The sequence below is a fragment of the Hemicordylus capensis genome, chromosome 3, assembly GCF_027244095.1.
Source record: "Hemicordylus capensis ecotype Gifberg chromosome 3, rHemCap1.1.pri, whole genome shotgun sequence".
Lineage (NCBI taxonomy): Eukaryota > Metazoa > Chordata > Lepidosauria > Squamata > Cordylidae > Hemicordylus > Hemicordylus capensis.
In genome coordinates this window covers 339,124,813-339,142,412 of record NC_069659.1, presented here as the reverse complement: position 1 = coordinate 339,142,412, position 17,600 = coordinate 339,124,813, and the positions used below count along the sequence as shown (strand labels likewise).

The window sequence follows — 17,600 nt, the reverse complement described above, 5'->3', positions numbered from 1 at the left end:
GATGCCCAGATGTTGTTGACTACAACTCCCAGCAATCCCAGCTGCATGGCCTCGGGCTGAGGATCCTGGGAGTTGTAGTCAACAACATCTGGGAATCCTTGTTACAGGGAACACTGAACATAAGTAATGTCCTCCTGGATCAGGTCCAAGGCTCATCCAGTTCAGCATCATGCAGTGGCCAACCAGGTGCATCTTGGGAAGCTCATTCTCTCCCACTGGTATTCCTTAGCAGGTGTTGTTCAGGGGCACATGCCCCTGATGGGGATGGAAAAATACAGCTCAATGGCTACTAGCCTGGATAGTTGTATATTTCCATCCGGATCAGGGGCATGTGCCTTCAGCCCTATCCTCCATGGATTTGTCCAATCCCTTTTAAAACCATCTAGACTGGTGGCCATTACCATATCCAGTGGCAGCATATTCCATAATTTAACTGCACATTCTGTAAAGAAGTACTTGCTTTTGTTTGTTCTGAATCTCCTGGCATTTAGCTTCGATGAATGGCCCTGGGTTCTAATATTATGAGACAGGGAGAAAAACGTCTTTCAATTCACTCGATCCACACTATCCAGCTTGTCCAGCCTATTATACATTCTCCTTCTGCTGCTTATCTAGCCCTATCCTGACTCCCAGTTGTACCTCATTCAAGTTCATCAGCTCATGAAAATGATAGGCAAGAGATTAATTATAAGCAACGGGAACGTGTTAAATTAGTTACGGACCTCTGGCTCATAATGGAGTTGATCTTTGGCCCTGCTTGCTGGACAAGCTGCCTACCCTTTTTCCAGATTGATGGAACATGGACTAAATTCAAATTGTGAAAGAAGCAATGGCGGATTTTTTACTTTTAAAGGGAAGCTGCTGCAGAAGTTTCTAATTAGAGCGCGACCAGAGCTCTCATATAGCTTACCTGCTACTGGAAATATGGGCTAGACAATGGAATTGCTGACAGCCCCTTAATTATACGGGAGCAACTTTCATAAAAGCACTGTCAGGGTTTATTCTTCCCATATTTTCAAGTGTTACCAATACAATTATGATTATTCAGTGCAAGCTCTCTCTTTGTCTGAGGGAAAACATCACTAATGGCAAAACTGAAAGCACAAATAATTTGAAATTTTAACCTGGATGTTTTCATGGTTATAAAATGGGGAACGAAAAGGTCTTTTCTTTCTTTTGCATGATCTACTTACACAATAAATATGCTCTAGGAGTCTACAGGCAAAGAACTGGTTTGTTCAATCCAATATGTCACTGTAGTCCCATGAATACCACTTACTGATTTTTGGTCTTCTCTGCCGGCTGCCACCTTGGCATTGCCAGTTTACAACAGTGCAGTGATGGTAGAGGCCACAAGGGGCAGTATTCCCACCAGGCTCCTAATGGGACCTCAGGGAAGGGATCGTGTGATTCCATTTCTGTTTGATCTGCATACACTCCCAGTTTGCTTTCAAGTCCAATTTGAACCGCTGGTCATTATCTTTAAAGCTGTTTATGGTTTAGGACCATAGTGTTTGAAGGATCATCTTGTGGTAGCAAGCATGTCTTGTCCCCTTAGCTAAGCAGGGTCCACCCTGGGTGCATATGAATGGGAGTCTTGATGTGTGAGCACAATAAGATATTCCCCTTGGGGGATGGAGAGCCGCAGAGGGGAAAAGCAGAAGGTTCCAAGTTCCCTCCTTGGCATCTCCCAGATAGGGCAGAGAGAGATTTCCGCCTGCAGCCTTGGAGAAGCCGCGGCCAGTCTGTGCAGACAATATTTCGCTGGATAGACCAATGGTCTCACTCAGTATATGGCAGCTTCCTATGTTCCTACTGTCACATGAATCTGCCTCTTCAAAGTAATCATCAATGGGGATCATGGTGTGGGTCCCACTGCCTTTGAAAGTGTTGTTGGTGGAGGCATCAGACAGGGCTTTTTTGGTGGTGGCACTTAGGTTTTGGAACTGCTTCTTCCAGGATGCACATTTGGGACCCAGTTTGCAGGCCATTAGTCTTTCAAACTGTTCTGCTGACTTCTCTTTGGTTTGCAATAGTTTTTATCCATGTTTGTTTAATTCCTGGTATAGTATCGCTGCTGCTTGGGGGCGGTGGTGTTCTGAAACCACTGCAACATTTTGTGGGGGGGATTGTTCTAAAATGAAGCCTTTTAATTTTTTGCTTTATAGCAATAGCAATAGCACTTACATTTATATACCGCTTTATAGCCGGAGCTCTCTAAGCGGTTTACAATGATTTAGCATATTGCCCCCAACACTCTGGATTTAGCATATTGCCCCCAATACTCTATGGCTTATTTCTCAGCTTTGGAATTTGATGTGCTGTTTTAAAATGGAATTATTTGAGTTTTAAGCTTTCTTATTTGATTTCTGATTTTTTTAAAAATTTTAATTTTTGTTTTGTTTGATGTTTTTGTTTTATGTTACCCACTTTGAGTGCCTATTGTAAGAGAAAAATGCGGAGGATAAAACATTAAAATGAAATAATTCATACATCAAGTGAGAGGAGGGAGGGTGCCCAAAAGATGTGTCTGAACTCCAATATAGAATAAATGCTACACAGAGAGAGTAGCTGATCTCTAGCGGTAGTGAGCATGGATTGCTAAGCAAGGCATTCCCTGGTTTGCATTAAATGGATGACTACATGTGAGCACTGTCTATGGTAAGATATTCCGCTTAGGGGATGGGGCTGTAGCTCAGTGGTGGAGCATCTGTTTGTATGCAGTGGGTCCCATGTTCATGCCCTGGCATCTCCAGGTAGGGCTTGGAGAAGCTGCTGCCGGTCACTGTAGACCAGGGATTCTCAACGTTCACCAGATGTTATTGGACTTTAACTTCCATAATCCCCAACCAAAGGCCACTGGGACTGGGGATTATGGGAGTTGAAGTCCAATAACATCTGGGGACCCAACATTGAGAATCCATGCTGTAGACCAGGTATCCCCAAACTGCAGCCCTCCAGATGTTGCTGAACTACAACTCCCAGCATCCCTAGACACAATTTTTTGTGGCTGGGTATGCTGGAAGTTATAGTTCAGCAACATCTGGAGGGCCGCAGTTTGGGGATGCCTGCTGCAGACAATACTGAGCTAGATGGACCATGTTCTGACTCGGTATAAGGCAGCTCCCTATGTTTCTAGAGCATTGACATGTGAATGCTTGCAATGGGTCAGGGCTTTTAAGTGATTTCTTGAAAGCCTAGTGGCTAGTGCATGAAAGGACCTCCCCTGATTCCAGAGCCTTTCCTATTCATTTTAATGGAGATGAAAACTCCAAAAATGCGTTGCTTGAGGAGCAAGGAGATGTTCTCTGTTGATGTGAAAGGGTAAGCCTGTTCTAGAGATGGTGTCAACATTTTGAATAAATTGAGAGTGAATTTCAGGGTTCCTTCGAACGCAAAGTATTTGAGCATATTCAAGGGAAGCTAAATGAGTTTCCATCAGGCACAAGAAATTTCTCATGGGGCTTCTGCACATTTCTAGCCTACTCAGACAGGAACTCCATTGTCCATGAGGGCTCTGCATTAGAATGACGGATGCTAACGAAATGAAATCATAAAAGTGACAAAGTGCAATGCCTAGACTTGTCTGACATTTAAAAATAAGTGTCTGACTTTTTAAAAGAACAGTTACATTATGCCAATGAGATGTTGGAAGTAGCATTACATATCTTCTATTTCTATTTTTAAGGATGTTTTAAAGTTAAGTATATTAGGTTGCTGGATCAAACTTGAGGTCCATCTAGCCATCTAGGTCACCCCCTGCTAACTGGGCAAAGAGGCACCTTTTAAAAGTGATGATTCTCTTTATTTAGCAGGGAGAGAGCAACGGGCCCTATCCATCCCCAGCACAGCATCCCTCCAGTGGCTGTTGCTGGTGTCTGTCTTATGTGTCCTTTTTCGATTGTGAGCCCTTGGGGGACAGGAAACCATTTTATTTACTTATTTATTCATGTCTATGTAAACCACTTTGGGAACTTTTGTTGAAAAGCGGTATATAAAAATTTGTGCATAGTTGTACATAGCCTACCATGCTGCATCCAGCAGCACCCAGTCAGGTCTCTTGGGACGTCTACAAACATGGCTTAACAGTGACAATCTTCCCCGGTGTCTTTTCTTAGCATCTGGTACTCAGAGGCGCACAGCCCCTGAACATGGACGGTCCATTTAGCCAGCACTGCTACTAGCAACTGACAGATCCAACTTCCACACCCATTACTACATTTTCTGCCTATGCATTGTGTGAACTTCAATTAGATGGAAGGGGGAGGACCATAGCTCAGTGGGAAAACATCTGCTTTGCATACAGAATGTCCCAGGCCAGCTTCCATCCCTGACACCTCCAGGTAGATCTAGAAAATGCCCATCCAAAGCTCTAGAATAGGTATGCACAACTTTGGCCCTCCAGCAGGTGTTGGACTACAAACCCATCACCCATCACCATTGGCTGCCTTGGGTGGGGATGATGCTACTTGTAGTCCAAAACCAGCTGGAAAGCTGAAGTTATGCAGCCCTGCTCTCGAGAGCTGCTGCCAATCAGTGTAGACAGTACTGAGCTGCATGGACCAATAGTCTGACTCAGTATAAGGCGGCTTCCTATATAATCTATAGGCCTGCCAGTTTTCTGGGAGAGACTTATTTCAGATAAGTTAAATATCCAAGTAGCCCCTAGCAGGAAGTACAAAAAGTCTAAACTAACATCAGTTTTCACGAACATGGAGATATATGTGTTTAATTATTTAGGGTTTCATTCTTCTCCAATATATTAGCATTTATTAATTTCCTTAGAAACCATACCAGTGAAACCCACTGGTAGGCAAAGAAACTGCCATAGCTCCTTTTTTCAGTCTTTCGTCGTTGTTACAGAAAAACCTGTAGAACTACAGATCATTAGTCTGTAATGTGCACTAGGAGCCTTTGGGTCTTCTGAAAACAAAAATGAAAAATGACCTAATTAGGGCCAGCTTAGTTATAGAGTCCCAGGTTTTGTTGCTGCTTTATGTTATATGGATTTTGGAAGCCTGGATATGGGGCAATACTTAAAAATGTGGGAGAGTGAAAGGGAGGACTGAAAGCAAATGGTTCACCTATTATTATTAGAAATGTGGCTGAAGGATGCTTCATCACTAGAGTGGTGCTCTGAAATGGGCTGAAAATATGATATCTGAGTGATCTACTTATATGAATTTTATTACAAGGTTGGATTTATGCTCCTGGAATTTGCTAAGCAGATTTAGTTAGTTTCCTTTCTGTCATATTCTGTGATGTATTAGCTCTGCTTCGCATTTCTCCTTGGAAGTCAGACATTCTACTTTCAATCTCTCAGGACAAAAGGCAAGAGTCCACTGCCAAGAACAGCAAGCATCTCTGCCTCTCTTTTTGCTCCATAGCATCTAGTGGTTAAAAAGGAACACCATGGGCCAATTCAGATGATGCTTTCCCAACCTCATTGTCCTACATGCAATGAGGATGTAGACAAGCTATGAGTTTCTTTTTAGATTGTGAGCCCTTTGGGGACAGGGCTCCATCTTATTTATTTATTATTTCTCTGTGTAAACCGCCCTGAGCCATTTTTGGAAGGGCGGTATAGAAATCGAATGAATGAATGTGTGCATCTACCCCTCTCTCCTGGAAAACTGGGGTGCCTTTCCCTAACCATGTGGGGAAAGGGTTTCGTTCAACTCACTCCTCTAAATACAAACACACACTCACACACACCCAAACTCTTTGTTCTTATATTTTATTAGCCGTGTTAGTCAAATGTTATAAAGAATTACATAGCATTTGGAGACTAATTGAAAAGATCATAAGATAATATAAAATTGCATAAGCTTTAATGGGTGACAACCCACTTTGCCAGATGCTGGGTTGCTACTGGAAAAGCACCGGGAAATAGGCAGTTGAAAACAGAGACTGGAAATATCAGTATCAGAGCCCTGATTTCGATTGCCCATTTTCCTGTGTTTCTCCGTACCAATAATGCAACAGCTTTTGTCACCCACAAAAGCTATTGCAGTATTAAACCTTCTGGTCTTTTCGGTTAGTCTTTGAGTGCTACCTGTCCCTGTAAAACTGCAACACTGTTTGTAGAGTGTGTAAAGGAGCATTTCAGGTTAACCCCCTCCCAGTCATTAGGCAAAGACACCCTGGCATGCTTGCTGGAAGGAGGGAGGGATGTGGCATGTACACAGCCGTACTGCATGTGGTTGTGCCAGTTGAAGAAGTAGTGTCTGAATAGGTCCCATATGACAGCATCACACTCCGTCTTCCCTGCCCTTGAGAGCAGCAGCCACTAAAATGGAGGGTGGGGTGGCGAACAGAAAAGCGATCCTAACTTTAATATTGTAGTCATGTAATTTGAATGGTCTGCTGGAAGCTTGTGGCATGGCATGGGGTGTGGGCACACAGAAGAGTAGGGATGTGCAGAACATTTCATTGGCGAAACATGTCAGCAGGAAAGGGGCCATTTTGAGTGTTTCGAGCTTGAAAGAGAACACCCTTTATACAAAGGACCTGTTTCGATCTCAGAGCAGAACAGCCCCCATTTCAATTGAAGTGTCTTGATGTTCTGAGCATTTTGGAGGTCTGTTTTTTCCTTGCTGACTGGTTTTTCTGACAGGCTTCCTTGCTTCTTGGTTGGCTTGTTATCATACAAATCAAGTGTTGTCATTGGAAACTGTGCCCCCATTGGATGAGTGGAGGGAGAAAGGGGAAACACAGAAGGAGGGGATTTCAAATTCAAAATGTATTCAAAGGGACTGGAAGGCAGAGAGAGAGCCCTTATACTGTGCCTCTCTTGAAGAAGAGAGGAGGAAGGAAGGTTTGATTTTGTTATTTTCTTTCTCAGCACTGAGTATAATATGCTGTGCTATTGCTGCTGTAACTATCTGGTTTGGCTGGATCTCAGATTGACAAAGGCAGAACTTGGGTGCCTGCCTTGAACCTTCCTTGAGTTGTGGTTTGTTTTGTTTGTGAGATAGTGTTGTGGTGGGAAATGGACAGTGGCAACGTGTGTGTGTGTGTGTGTGTGTGTGTGTGTGTAATATTTCTTGATGATTTTTGTGGCCTTGAGACTAAGTTGTGCAGATGCTCTGCAATCTGCATTGCAAAATGTACAAGGTGTACTACACTGCAATGGCTATGCTTGCTGCTGAGATCACAAGCCAAATGGAAGCCAGTGCCAGAAAATCAATCTGTTAAGAGTTTGGGCTCTGGATATCTGAGGGACTGCCTGCTCCCAAGGGTTTCTGCTCATGTGACAAGATCATTGGAAGGGCTCTGCTTCACGTGCTGACAATGAGGGAGGACCTGCGATCCTGGGCCTTCTTAGTTCTTAACTCCAGACTTTGGAATAATCTCCTGGTGGACATCTGCTCCTCAGCCTCCAACCAAGATTTTTGAAAGCAAGTGATATCTTGAGGCTGTTCTCACACACAGCCTAACTGGCTAGGGAAACCCAGCCTGGGTTAGGCTGCACATGAGAACAACTTGTTTCGATCTTGATTCCAGTGGGGCAGTGCCACCTAGACTTGCTTTGAAATCCAGCTCTCAAGTGAGCCCTTAACCCAGGCTCCAGGATTGTGTGTTCGTTGGGGCTACGTTCAGCCCCAGAAGACACTGAGATGGGTGCCTAGAGTGCCTGTCTCCTGGGGGAATCCCCCAATGCACTGTGCATGTAGTGTGGTGCACTGTGGGATATCTGGAGGATAGGACATGTTGTCCTGGCCTCTGGAGCTCCTCGCTGCACCATGCAACGCGAATCACCTAGGAGCATGGTCTGCTCTCCCAGCAACATGTTGGCACTCATCTGGAGGGAAGGTGAGTGCAACCAGCTTTCCCCCTAAATGTCTATCCGCCATCCCACCTACCTGGGCATCCTTGGCTTTTTATCCAGGCTTATATATGAGTGCTGTTTTTGTTGCTGCTGCTCTGTGTAGGGATGAGCCCGGACCGGTCTGGAGGCCATTCTGAAGGCCTCCGAACCGGTCCGGACATGAGGGCGGTCCGGTGGTCCAGCACTGGTGTGGGGAGCTCTTTAAGGGTGGGGGAGGGTGTACTTACCCCACCCGCTGCATTTCCCTCGCCGGTGCGTTCATTTAGTAAAGCTTTTGGGGCGGCAGGATACCTCCCTGCTGCCCCTTCCCCCAGTCGTTGGCAAAAGGCTTCACAAAGCCTTTTGCGCGTGCGCATGTCACGCACGTCACGTCTCCGTGTCATGTGTGCACGGACGTGATGTGCGCGCACGACATGCGCACGCGTAAAAGGCTTTGTGAAGCATTTTGCCGACAACTGGGGGAAGGGGCGGCAGGGAGGTATCCTGCCACCCCAAAAGCTTTACTAAACGAACGCGCCAGTGGGGGAAACGCAGGGGGGGGGAGTACACCCTCCCCCACCCTTAAAGAGCCCCCCACACCAGTGCCGGACCGCGGTTCCATGCACATCCCTAGCTCTATGTTTTATGGTATTCTGTACGTTTTTTAAAAACTTAATTAGATTTTTATATACTAATTTAATATTTTTATTGTGTAACTGTTCTATAGTCTTATATGGTTTTAAATGTTTTCATGATTGTTTTAATGAAAGGTGGTATAAAAAAACTAACAATAAATAAATAAAATCAGCAAGGGGAAAAAAGAGATCCTCCAAAATGGCACTCAGAATGTTGAAATGTTTCGATTGAAACAAGGGTGGTCATGCTCTGAGCTCAAAAAAGGCCCTTTATTTAAAGGAGTTCTGTTTCAAAACACTTGAAATGGCCCATTGCGAGACAAAACATTTTGCTGGTGAAACGTTCTACACATCCCTACAGTCCTTTATCACCTCAGCACTCGAGCGCCTCAGTCCTTCTCCTGGATGTGTAGACAGGCCTTATTCACTTGCTCTGAAGAGGAGACTTGCATTCCCATTTTTTTTTAATAAACAAAGAAACTCATCTTAAGAGCTAAAAAGAGTTGGGGTGTGCTGATGATTTCCATTCCATTCAGTACTCTTTAGCATTCCCGACCTGGGCCTCTCAACTGTGACTGGTGGCAATGGGTTTTAATGGGAAGGATAGTTTCCCATCACAAACAAAAATAGATGCCATCAAACTCATTTCCTCTAAGCTGCTGAACAGCCGTCTGCCAGTTACCACCCTGTCGCTACAAAGTGAAGCTGAATCTGAGCTGATATGTTTGAATGTTCTGCTTTTTCAAAGAGTGAAAGGTACTGATTAATTCAACAGATTTTTAGCTATTAGAGCCTGCCCTAGCAATTACGTGGCAAATGGGGAAAGCCACAAAAGTCTGCTGTGTGAATAGCTTGGGTTTGAAACTGTTCCTCAAAATTATCTGTGAGTAACGCAGGCTTTTCCAATTGCTAATTGAATAAAAACTGTGCTTATATACCTCTAAGTGTTGCATTTCACAATATTCTTTTATTAATTTCCGGTTCGGGCAGGGAGAACCACTATTAAGGAAGGAGCTGGCACTCATAGCTTTGAATGCCCGTGTTTGCAAAGATAACTAACCACATAGAATGGAAAGTGAAAGAAAAAGCACCAGACATTCAACTTGGAGAAAAAGAAAGCATGTTGGATTCAAAAGGTGCTCTTTCTTGTGTACAAGGCGTCTTCTGCTCACCAAAAGGCCATTGTAGACCTCATGTTGAAAGCACTGCATGAGAAAAGTGGAACTAAAATCCTAAAGTTCTTCTGTTTACACAGTCTCTTTGCGCATTTTGCAAAATGGAGGTATGAGAGCTACTATATAACCCCTCTGCCTGGCATTGTGTGGACACTTGCACAAGGATTTGTGGAACAGCTCAAATGACTTTATAGCTGCTCCGTACCCATTACTCACAGTGGTGGTGGGGTGGGTGGAGTTGTGCAAAGCTGGTCTTGTGCAAAAACAAGACGCATGTTTTCCATGCCCAATCAACTGGGGATATCCCTGCCTGCAGCAGCCTCAGATCTGCATCAGTTTAGAAGCCACCTGCTTCTCAGTGTGTGATTATATGATTTCCAGTTCTGGGGCCAAATAAAATTTTTGTTTGTTTGTTTGTTTGGCTGGAGATGCAGATGCTTTCATCTGCTTCCGACTGCACATATTTGGGGTATCATTTGGTCGTAATGGTTAAATAGTGTAGTTCCGGTCACACTGGCAGGTGAAAGGGTATTGGGGAATATCTCAGAATATGTGTTCAATGGGAGGGAATTTTAGGGTGGAGGGGAAGTTCCATAGTGCAGCACTTCAGGGTTTTGTAGCCTGGGGGTGTCTGGAATGGAACCCCTTGGGGAGCTGATGGGCTCATCCACTCAGAGCTTTGGGGCTCAGGGAGTGATGATTCAAGCAAGCCTCCCTTGGCTCAGTCAACTGTGTGGCTGTGAAGAAGCCCAAGCAGTCATCTGCCTGCTAACAGCCTCCACGCTTGGATGGTTCACCCAACAACAGGAGAAGCTGTTATTGCCCATTGAAGCTGCCTTCTCTTGGGGGAACAGGCTTTACCCGTACTCTAGTTTTATGTTTACCCCTGCTAACTGGGCAAAGAGGCAGCTTTTGAACATGGTGACTCGCTTTCTTTAGCAGGGGGAGAGTAACTGGCCCTCTCCACCTCCAGCACAGAACCTCCAGGGACTGTTGCTGGTGTCTATCTGATGTTTCTTTTTAGATTGTGAGCCCTTTGGGGACTGGGATTCATCTTATTTATTTATTTATTTATTTATTTATTTATTTATTCATTCATTCATTCATTCATTCATTCTCTATGTAAACCACTTTGGGAACTTTTGTTGGAAAGCGGTATATAAATATTTGTTGTTTGTTTCTTTAGTTGTTTATTCCACTGCAGATCATTGTTTGTTAGCTAATAAAGTGTGACCTGGGTTTAAATCCATTACATACGTCCTGGATGTCACAGGGTTCCATAAGAACATAGGAAGAAGCCCTGATGGATCAGGCCAAAGGACCATCTAGTCCAGCATCCTGCCACATGCAGTGGCCATCCAGGTGCATCTGGGAATCCTGCAAGTGGATAAAGAGGGCAATCACCCTTTCCCTTTGGTTTCCCTAGGACCTGGTGTTCAGGGGCATGCCCTCTCTGATCCTAATGCAAATATACAGCTACCAAGACCAGTAGCCTTTGACAGCCCTATCCCCCATGCATTGTCTAATCCAGTGATTCTCAAACTTGGGTCCTCAGGTGTTATTGGACTTCAACTCCCATAATCCCCAGCCTCAGTGGCCTTTGGTTGGGGATTATGGGAGTTGAAGTCCAATAACACCTGAGGACCCAAGTTTGAGAATCACTGGTCTAATCCCTTTTCAAAACCATCTAGACTGGTAGCCAGCACCACATCCGGTGGCAGCAAATTCCATAGTTTTACTACATGTTGTGCAAAGTAGTACATCATTTTGTCTGTCCTGAATCTCCCAGCATTTCGCTTCGGTGGATGATCCCAAGTTCTAATATTTTGAGAGGGGGAGAAAGGTTTCTCTCTATCACTTGATCCACCCCAGGCATGATTTTATACTCCTCTTTTATACACCAGTCCAGTCCAGGTGCACTGTTAGCACTCATTGTTGTCTGGATTCAGCCCAGTATCACAAAAATACATTTAAAGTTCAAATGGTTTAAGGCCAGATTGAAAACTGGAGGAGTCAGGAGAAATGTTGCTTAAGATGGACAAGTAGTCACAGGGATTCTAAAATAGGCATAGAGAACTATTCTAACATTAGCTTAGTGTAGACACTTTAGTGACAGATGTCGGGTTTCATAGCACAAGCAGGGTAGAATGTGCGGAGATTGGTGGGTTCATATAACACTCTCAATCTCAGCATATCCGTCCTGCAATGGGAAGTAGGGCATGCTTATGTTCCTGGGGCTCTGGAAGCTCTGTCAAATTTCAGGTTTAGTGCTATGAGTGAACCTGCCCTATGTATATTTGTTTAATAGACAGAAGTTTGGGGTAGTGTACAATCTAATAAAAATAAATAAATAAATAATTTGCTAATTAATGCCTCTCTGAACTGCTCTGTATGTTTGACTTACCACGTGACTTTGTAGATTAATTATGCTCCACTATAGATGTAATTGTATAGGGAAGCAGATGTTTGGCTACACTGTTAATGCAATCAGGATTCTAGGGCACTTGAATAATAATTGGGGATAAACTGCAGTTCAATAGTAGACTATACTTTGCATATGTAAGACACTCAGGTTCAAACCCAGGCAGCCCAAGACAGCTTAGAAAGCAGAGCTTTATCTAAAGTCTGTAGGAATCTTCAAGATTGCCCCCTCCACACCTTTTTAAAGAATAATTGTTATTCTTAATCTTTTTTTAAAAAAAAGAATAATTGTTAAATTCCTCAGGGGAGTTTTGTACTTCTCTAGAGTTGTCCCTAAAATTCTCTGCAAATGAAATTCAAGAGCCAGCGTGGTATAGTGGCTAGAGTGCTGGACTAGGACCGGGGAGATCCAAGTTCAAATTCCCATTCAGCCATGAGACTTGCTGGGTGACTCTGGGCCTGTCACTTCTCTCTCAGCCTAACCTACCTCACAGGGTTGTTGTGAAGAGAAACTTAAGTATGTAATACACCGCTCTGGGCTCCTTGGAGGAAGAGTGGGATATAAATGTAATAATAATTATTATTATTATTATTATTATTCAAGACAAACGTGGTTGATCCCACTCAGGTGAAACATCCCTATACATTGCAAGGAAAATTACAACAATATCTGCATAACTTCTCAAAAGAATTTGGAAAATATTCATACTTTCGTGGCATTGAGTTTAAAGAGGCAACCATTACATTATCATTGTGCCAAATCCATATTTTTAGCAAAAGGTTTATTAGACATGTTTCTATAGAATTCTATTTAAATATTCTCAGTTCAGAAAAGAGTGAGAAGAATTTTGTGTAGAGAATTCACTGCTGTTCTACTAAGAGCCAAACTAGACGAGATGCAGGAGCCTGGAACTCCCAACATCTTTTCCATGCTCCAAAAACAATCATGGGGTGGAGGGCTTGGATTGAGGTCATGGTGGGGGTTTAACCTTTACCCCTTGCACTGATTTCTGGACTGCACATATCCTGTAAGGTGTCATTAGCCCCAGATGGGAAAGCTTACAGGCATGATTTTTGTGCTCGTAGGTTTTCCACTCCACTTTTAGTAGCACGGTGGGGGGGGGGCATTAATCAGAGGCCACAGCACAGGGGGAAATGGTTAAAAACCCCTCCACACCTACCATGGAAATGATCCAAAATGCACAGACAACTCTCCATGCCTGCTCTTTGAGAAATGAAAAGATATCTGGAGTCCCAAATCTGGAGCCCCTGTCAAGTCTCCTCAAATTATGATTCTGGGGACTTGAAGAAGCAGTAGATAGTTGTAGTCACCCACATTCAGTTGCTTGGGACACACTTTCAGAACAGCACTTATCATTCCTTCATTATCATACACAACATTTCCATATTTATTAAAATGGAGATAAGTGGGTGACAAAAAACAACATTGTCTTTGTACTTGGTGAAATATATAGAAACAGGGGTTAGAAAACATGCAAGAAGGTGTACAGAGAGACTGTTTCTGAAGCATGTTAGTGGTTGTTATGGACAAAATTCAGTCAAAAGTGGGATGCAACATATCAAGAGTCTGTTTCAAGGAAACAAAAGTAAAACACCCTCCTTTGTTTTAAACACTGTTATCGTAAGAACTTAACATTCTTTCTTTTAAGAAAAATTAAAATATGTAACAACAAGCAAGAAGACAAAACACATCAAAAATGGGAATTAAAAAAAAAAACCTTCAAAAGAAGACAAGAAGTAAAAAAAAAAAGAGGGGAGAAAAAAGGTTGTTCAAGGGGATCCCTTGTCATGCAAATCAGTTTGGCGGGAAAAAAATACCTTCGTCCTCCGCACCTTCATTATCACCTAAATCATCTGTCTGTTTCTTTGTTAGGGGACCTAGGATTGAGAACGGAGAAAATGGAGGAAAAAGACAATTCAAGAATATACAAGACTGAGGAAAAAATAGTCAATATTAAACTTCCAAGGATGTTTCAAGAAAAACACTCGGGCGTGGGGTGAAGTACAAGTATTTCTTTTTGTTCTTGAAAAAGGATTTCCCAGTAAAATATTCTTGACTGGATGTGATTTTTCTCTCTCCTTAAAACCATCTAATATAAAAAGCAAATATGCACCCCATAAATTACATTAAAAATTCATAAACCAACATTAATATTGCTAAAGGGGGCAACACCCCAAAACAACCATGCCCATCATATGCAGAAATAACCAAGGCGTGTTTTCATCTGTTTAATCTACCAGTTCATTTTTTTTTAAAAAAAAAATTAAACTAATGTTGAAAGAAGTCTAGTTCTTGGTTTCTGATTAAGGAAATTTTTCTGATTTTATTTTATTTTATTTTAAAAATAGTCCTTTACAATCAATTTTGCTTTAAAAGAGAACACTCTGTGAAATGCAAATTGAATTTCATAAACCCAGCCATATTAGCTAATTATTTCCAATGATAAGGTTGGGTTGGATTTTCTACAGTTCATCCATTAGTTTATAACTTAAATACAGCCCTGGACAGAAGAATACTTTGAAACCTGTGACTACCTGCTGATACATTTGTTAAAAACAAGAGTTTCCAAAATGGGATTAAAACCCAGATATTAGAAGGGTTGCTTTCACAAAGTTGATTACAGTCTCAGCAGGTCAAGGTATTATCATACAATCGATTCATAAAAATAAAGGAATTAAGATTTAATACCATTCCATGCCCAGGACAGAAACTATTAACAAGTGTTAGGAGATTAATCATACTTTGCGGTGGAGGGGGGAAACTACATTTCTTCAGCAGGCAACATAATCAGTATTTTTTTAATGCTCCAGAAGGAAAGTCAAAGGCCATCAGAAACACATTTCAATATGCCATGTATTTTTACACTTTAAAGCACAAACAAAAACAGCTGAAACTCAGCATGGCAGATCTTTTTTTCCTTAAGAACTAGCACATCTCCATGACATTCTGTAATCCCCGTGCAAGACACACACACACACATGCCCTCCCCCCGCTGAAATCAGTACAACTGTGGGACTTTTAAGTTTTAAAAAGGCAGCCAAGCACAGAGTTGAAAAGCAAAAAAACCAGAACAAAAAACAAAAAAACCCACAAGAAATAATCGCATGCATAAAATAACAGTAGAAGGAAACAAGGCGGGGAGAAAGATGAAAGGCCTATGTTGGTACCTGAAGCATGGGTAAGCAAGAGGCGTGCATTAGCTCACAGAAACATTGGAGAAATTTGTATTTTAAAAGCCTGGCTCCCGCTTGCTTTATGTGACTGTAGACTAGTAAACCAACACGAAATCTGCAATAAGAATGCTACTTTTCTGAGCAGTGAGCTATATCAGAGTACCGACATTGTAATAGGTGTTTTTAAGAAATGTCACTGACAGTGAGCATGAGATTTTACTTAAAAATGAAAAGAAAACAACCTTATAATGGCAGGGGGTGGGGGCGGGCTTCAGTTGAATATCTATAATGCACTATAGGTTTCAAACCAGGGATGCTGATAGAGTTATCCAGGCCTCCTCACTCTGCACAGTAATAGCTTCTCAGAGCTCCACTCATTGCACACATCAGTACCAGGACTGTGGATGATCAGAGCTGTTACAGGGACCATCAGACAAAAGCAACCAATGGGGTTCCATCTTCTCCTACATAGCTGTTGATGCCAGCCTGGCGCTTTCATCTGGGCAACTGAGTGTGCCTGTCTTGCAGTTAAGGGCACAGGACTCTTCATTAGAACCTATGATAAGTTAGGGGTTCAATCACATGAAGGCCAGACCGAAATGTATAAAGCCCCTTCCTCTTGATTGATCAGATGGTTTTAAAAATAGGTTATTTGAAGTTTCCATTTTTTAAAAAACAACTTATTGTTTTAAAAGAAATCTTTTTAAACATCTGTATCAGTGGTAGAGCCCATGAAGATTTTTTTTAAAATACTTGGCTCAGCACAAGAATAGCTGGAAGTTTTGTACGTAGCCTCCATGCCGACGATTTACACCAGAGGTAGGGCTGCAACAAAAGGAAGGGCTTGAGAAACAGGTTGTTAACGTAAATTAAAGACGTAATCAGCTGCAACCTCTTTTAATCATACTTTTGGGACACATAAAGGATGTTGTTGTGAACAACAGGACAAGAAATTAATTATGAATATGCTTGTTACTGCAAGAGTAGAGCCGGCATCTAAATTGAAATCAAATATTTCCAATTGAAAATTTGATCACGAGTGTGCGGAACATTCCGGTGTTGATAGAACTGATGCATATAATTAGATATAGGGGAAGACATGTGGGGGTGGGGCAGGGGAGAAATGCCTTTTGAGGAAAAGGGATCCCGTTTTGAATTTCTGGAAGAGCAGATATGGACTGAATGTACACCCTACCTCCTTGGTTCATAGAGAACCTTGATGCAATGCAGGGGATAGCAAAAATTCCCAAGCAAAAGTCATTGCAGCTGGGAATTCTGGGAGTTGTAGTCAACAACATCTGGGGATCTCTGTTAAAGGGAACAATGCGCTCCAGCTGTTGCAGGGCCGGATTAAGCCAGTGCGGGGCCTGTAGCATATGTTATAAAGGGGCCCTAATTTTTTTTTTTTAAAAATGCACATAAATATCAAAACGTAAATTATTTACTTGCATAGTAAAGTAATTCAATTTTTTTCATATGCTATATTTTGGAGTATGGGAGACCAAGCCACAAACTCACACTTACTACAACAACAGTGAACATTTATATACCATTTTTCAATCAAAATTCTCAAAGTGATTTTCAATCAAAATTCTCAAAGTGAAAAATAAAGAGTGGATAGATGCTTCTCTGTCTCCAAAGGGCTCACACTCTAAAAAGAAAAATGTGGTAGGCACCAGCAACAGCCACTGGACAGATGCTGTGCTGGGCCTTCTCTTAAAAGGCACATTTAGCAGAAAAGGGATATTTGATCTAATATGGACCAAATAAAACAGGTAAAGTTTTAACTTTAATTCCCAGTTGGAAGCCGGGCATGCAGGGCCCTCAAAAACGCGGGGCCTGTAGCAAATGCTACATTTGCTACTACGTTAATCCGCCTCTGAGCTGTTGTTGAATGACAACTCCCATTACCCCCAGCCACAATAAACTGAGACTGAACTACAGCAATTAACAACAGCTGATTTAGCTCAGCAACAGCTGCAGAATCTTAGTTGCCTACCCCTGATTTAATAGATTGGATTTAATGTATTGGATCCCACCCCCGTTAAACTCAAAATGTTTTTAAACGGCAGTAGGCTATATGAACACATGAAGCTATCTTCATACAAAATCAGACTATTGATCCATCTAGTCTAGAATGGTCGAGCAGCTATTCTTCAGGGTCTTAAGCAGAGGTCTTTTCCAGTACCTGGTCCTTTTAACTAGATACACCAGAAATGGAGCCTGGACTTTCTGCAAATGAAGCAGGTATTTTAACACTGAGCTATGATCCTTCTCCCTAAATGATCTATTGAACGCTCCCATTCAATGCTCCCATTGGAATAGGATGAATAAACTAACCCCTTTAATTTCAGTAAGACTGCT

General features: G+C 42.4%; 1 protein-coding gene across 14 annotated transcripts in view; it reads right to left on the bottom strand.

The window, feature by feature from the left end:
* Nucleotides 1–17,600, bottom strand: part of NLGN1 (neuroligin 1) — a 987,462-nt gene that overhangs the window by 467,257 nt on the left and 502,605 nt on the right. For 11 of the 14 annotated variants that reach the window (XM_053306121.1, XM_053306123.1, XM_053306120.1 and 8 more), the window contains one exon: nt 13,881–13,940. The exons of the other annotated variants lie outside the window; for them this stretch is intronic. In XM_053306121.1, coding sequence (XP_053162096.1) covers nt 13,881–13,940 — 60 coding nt within the window. The remainder of the gene's footprint in view (nt 1–13,880; nt 13,941–17,600) is intronic. 14 annotated transcript variants of the gene reach the window in all.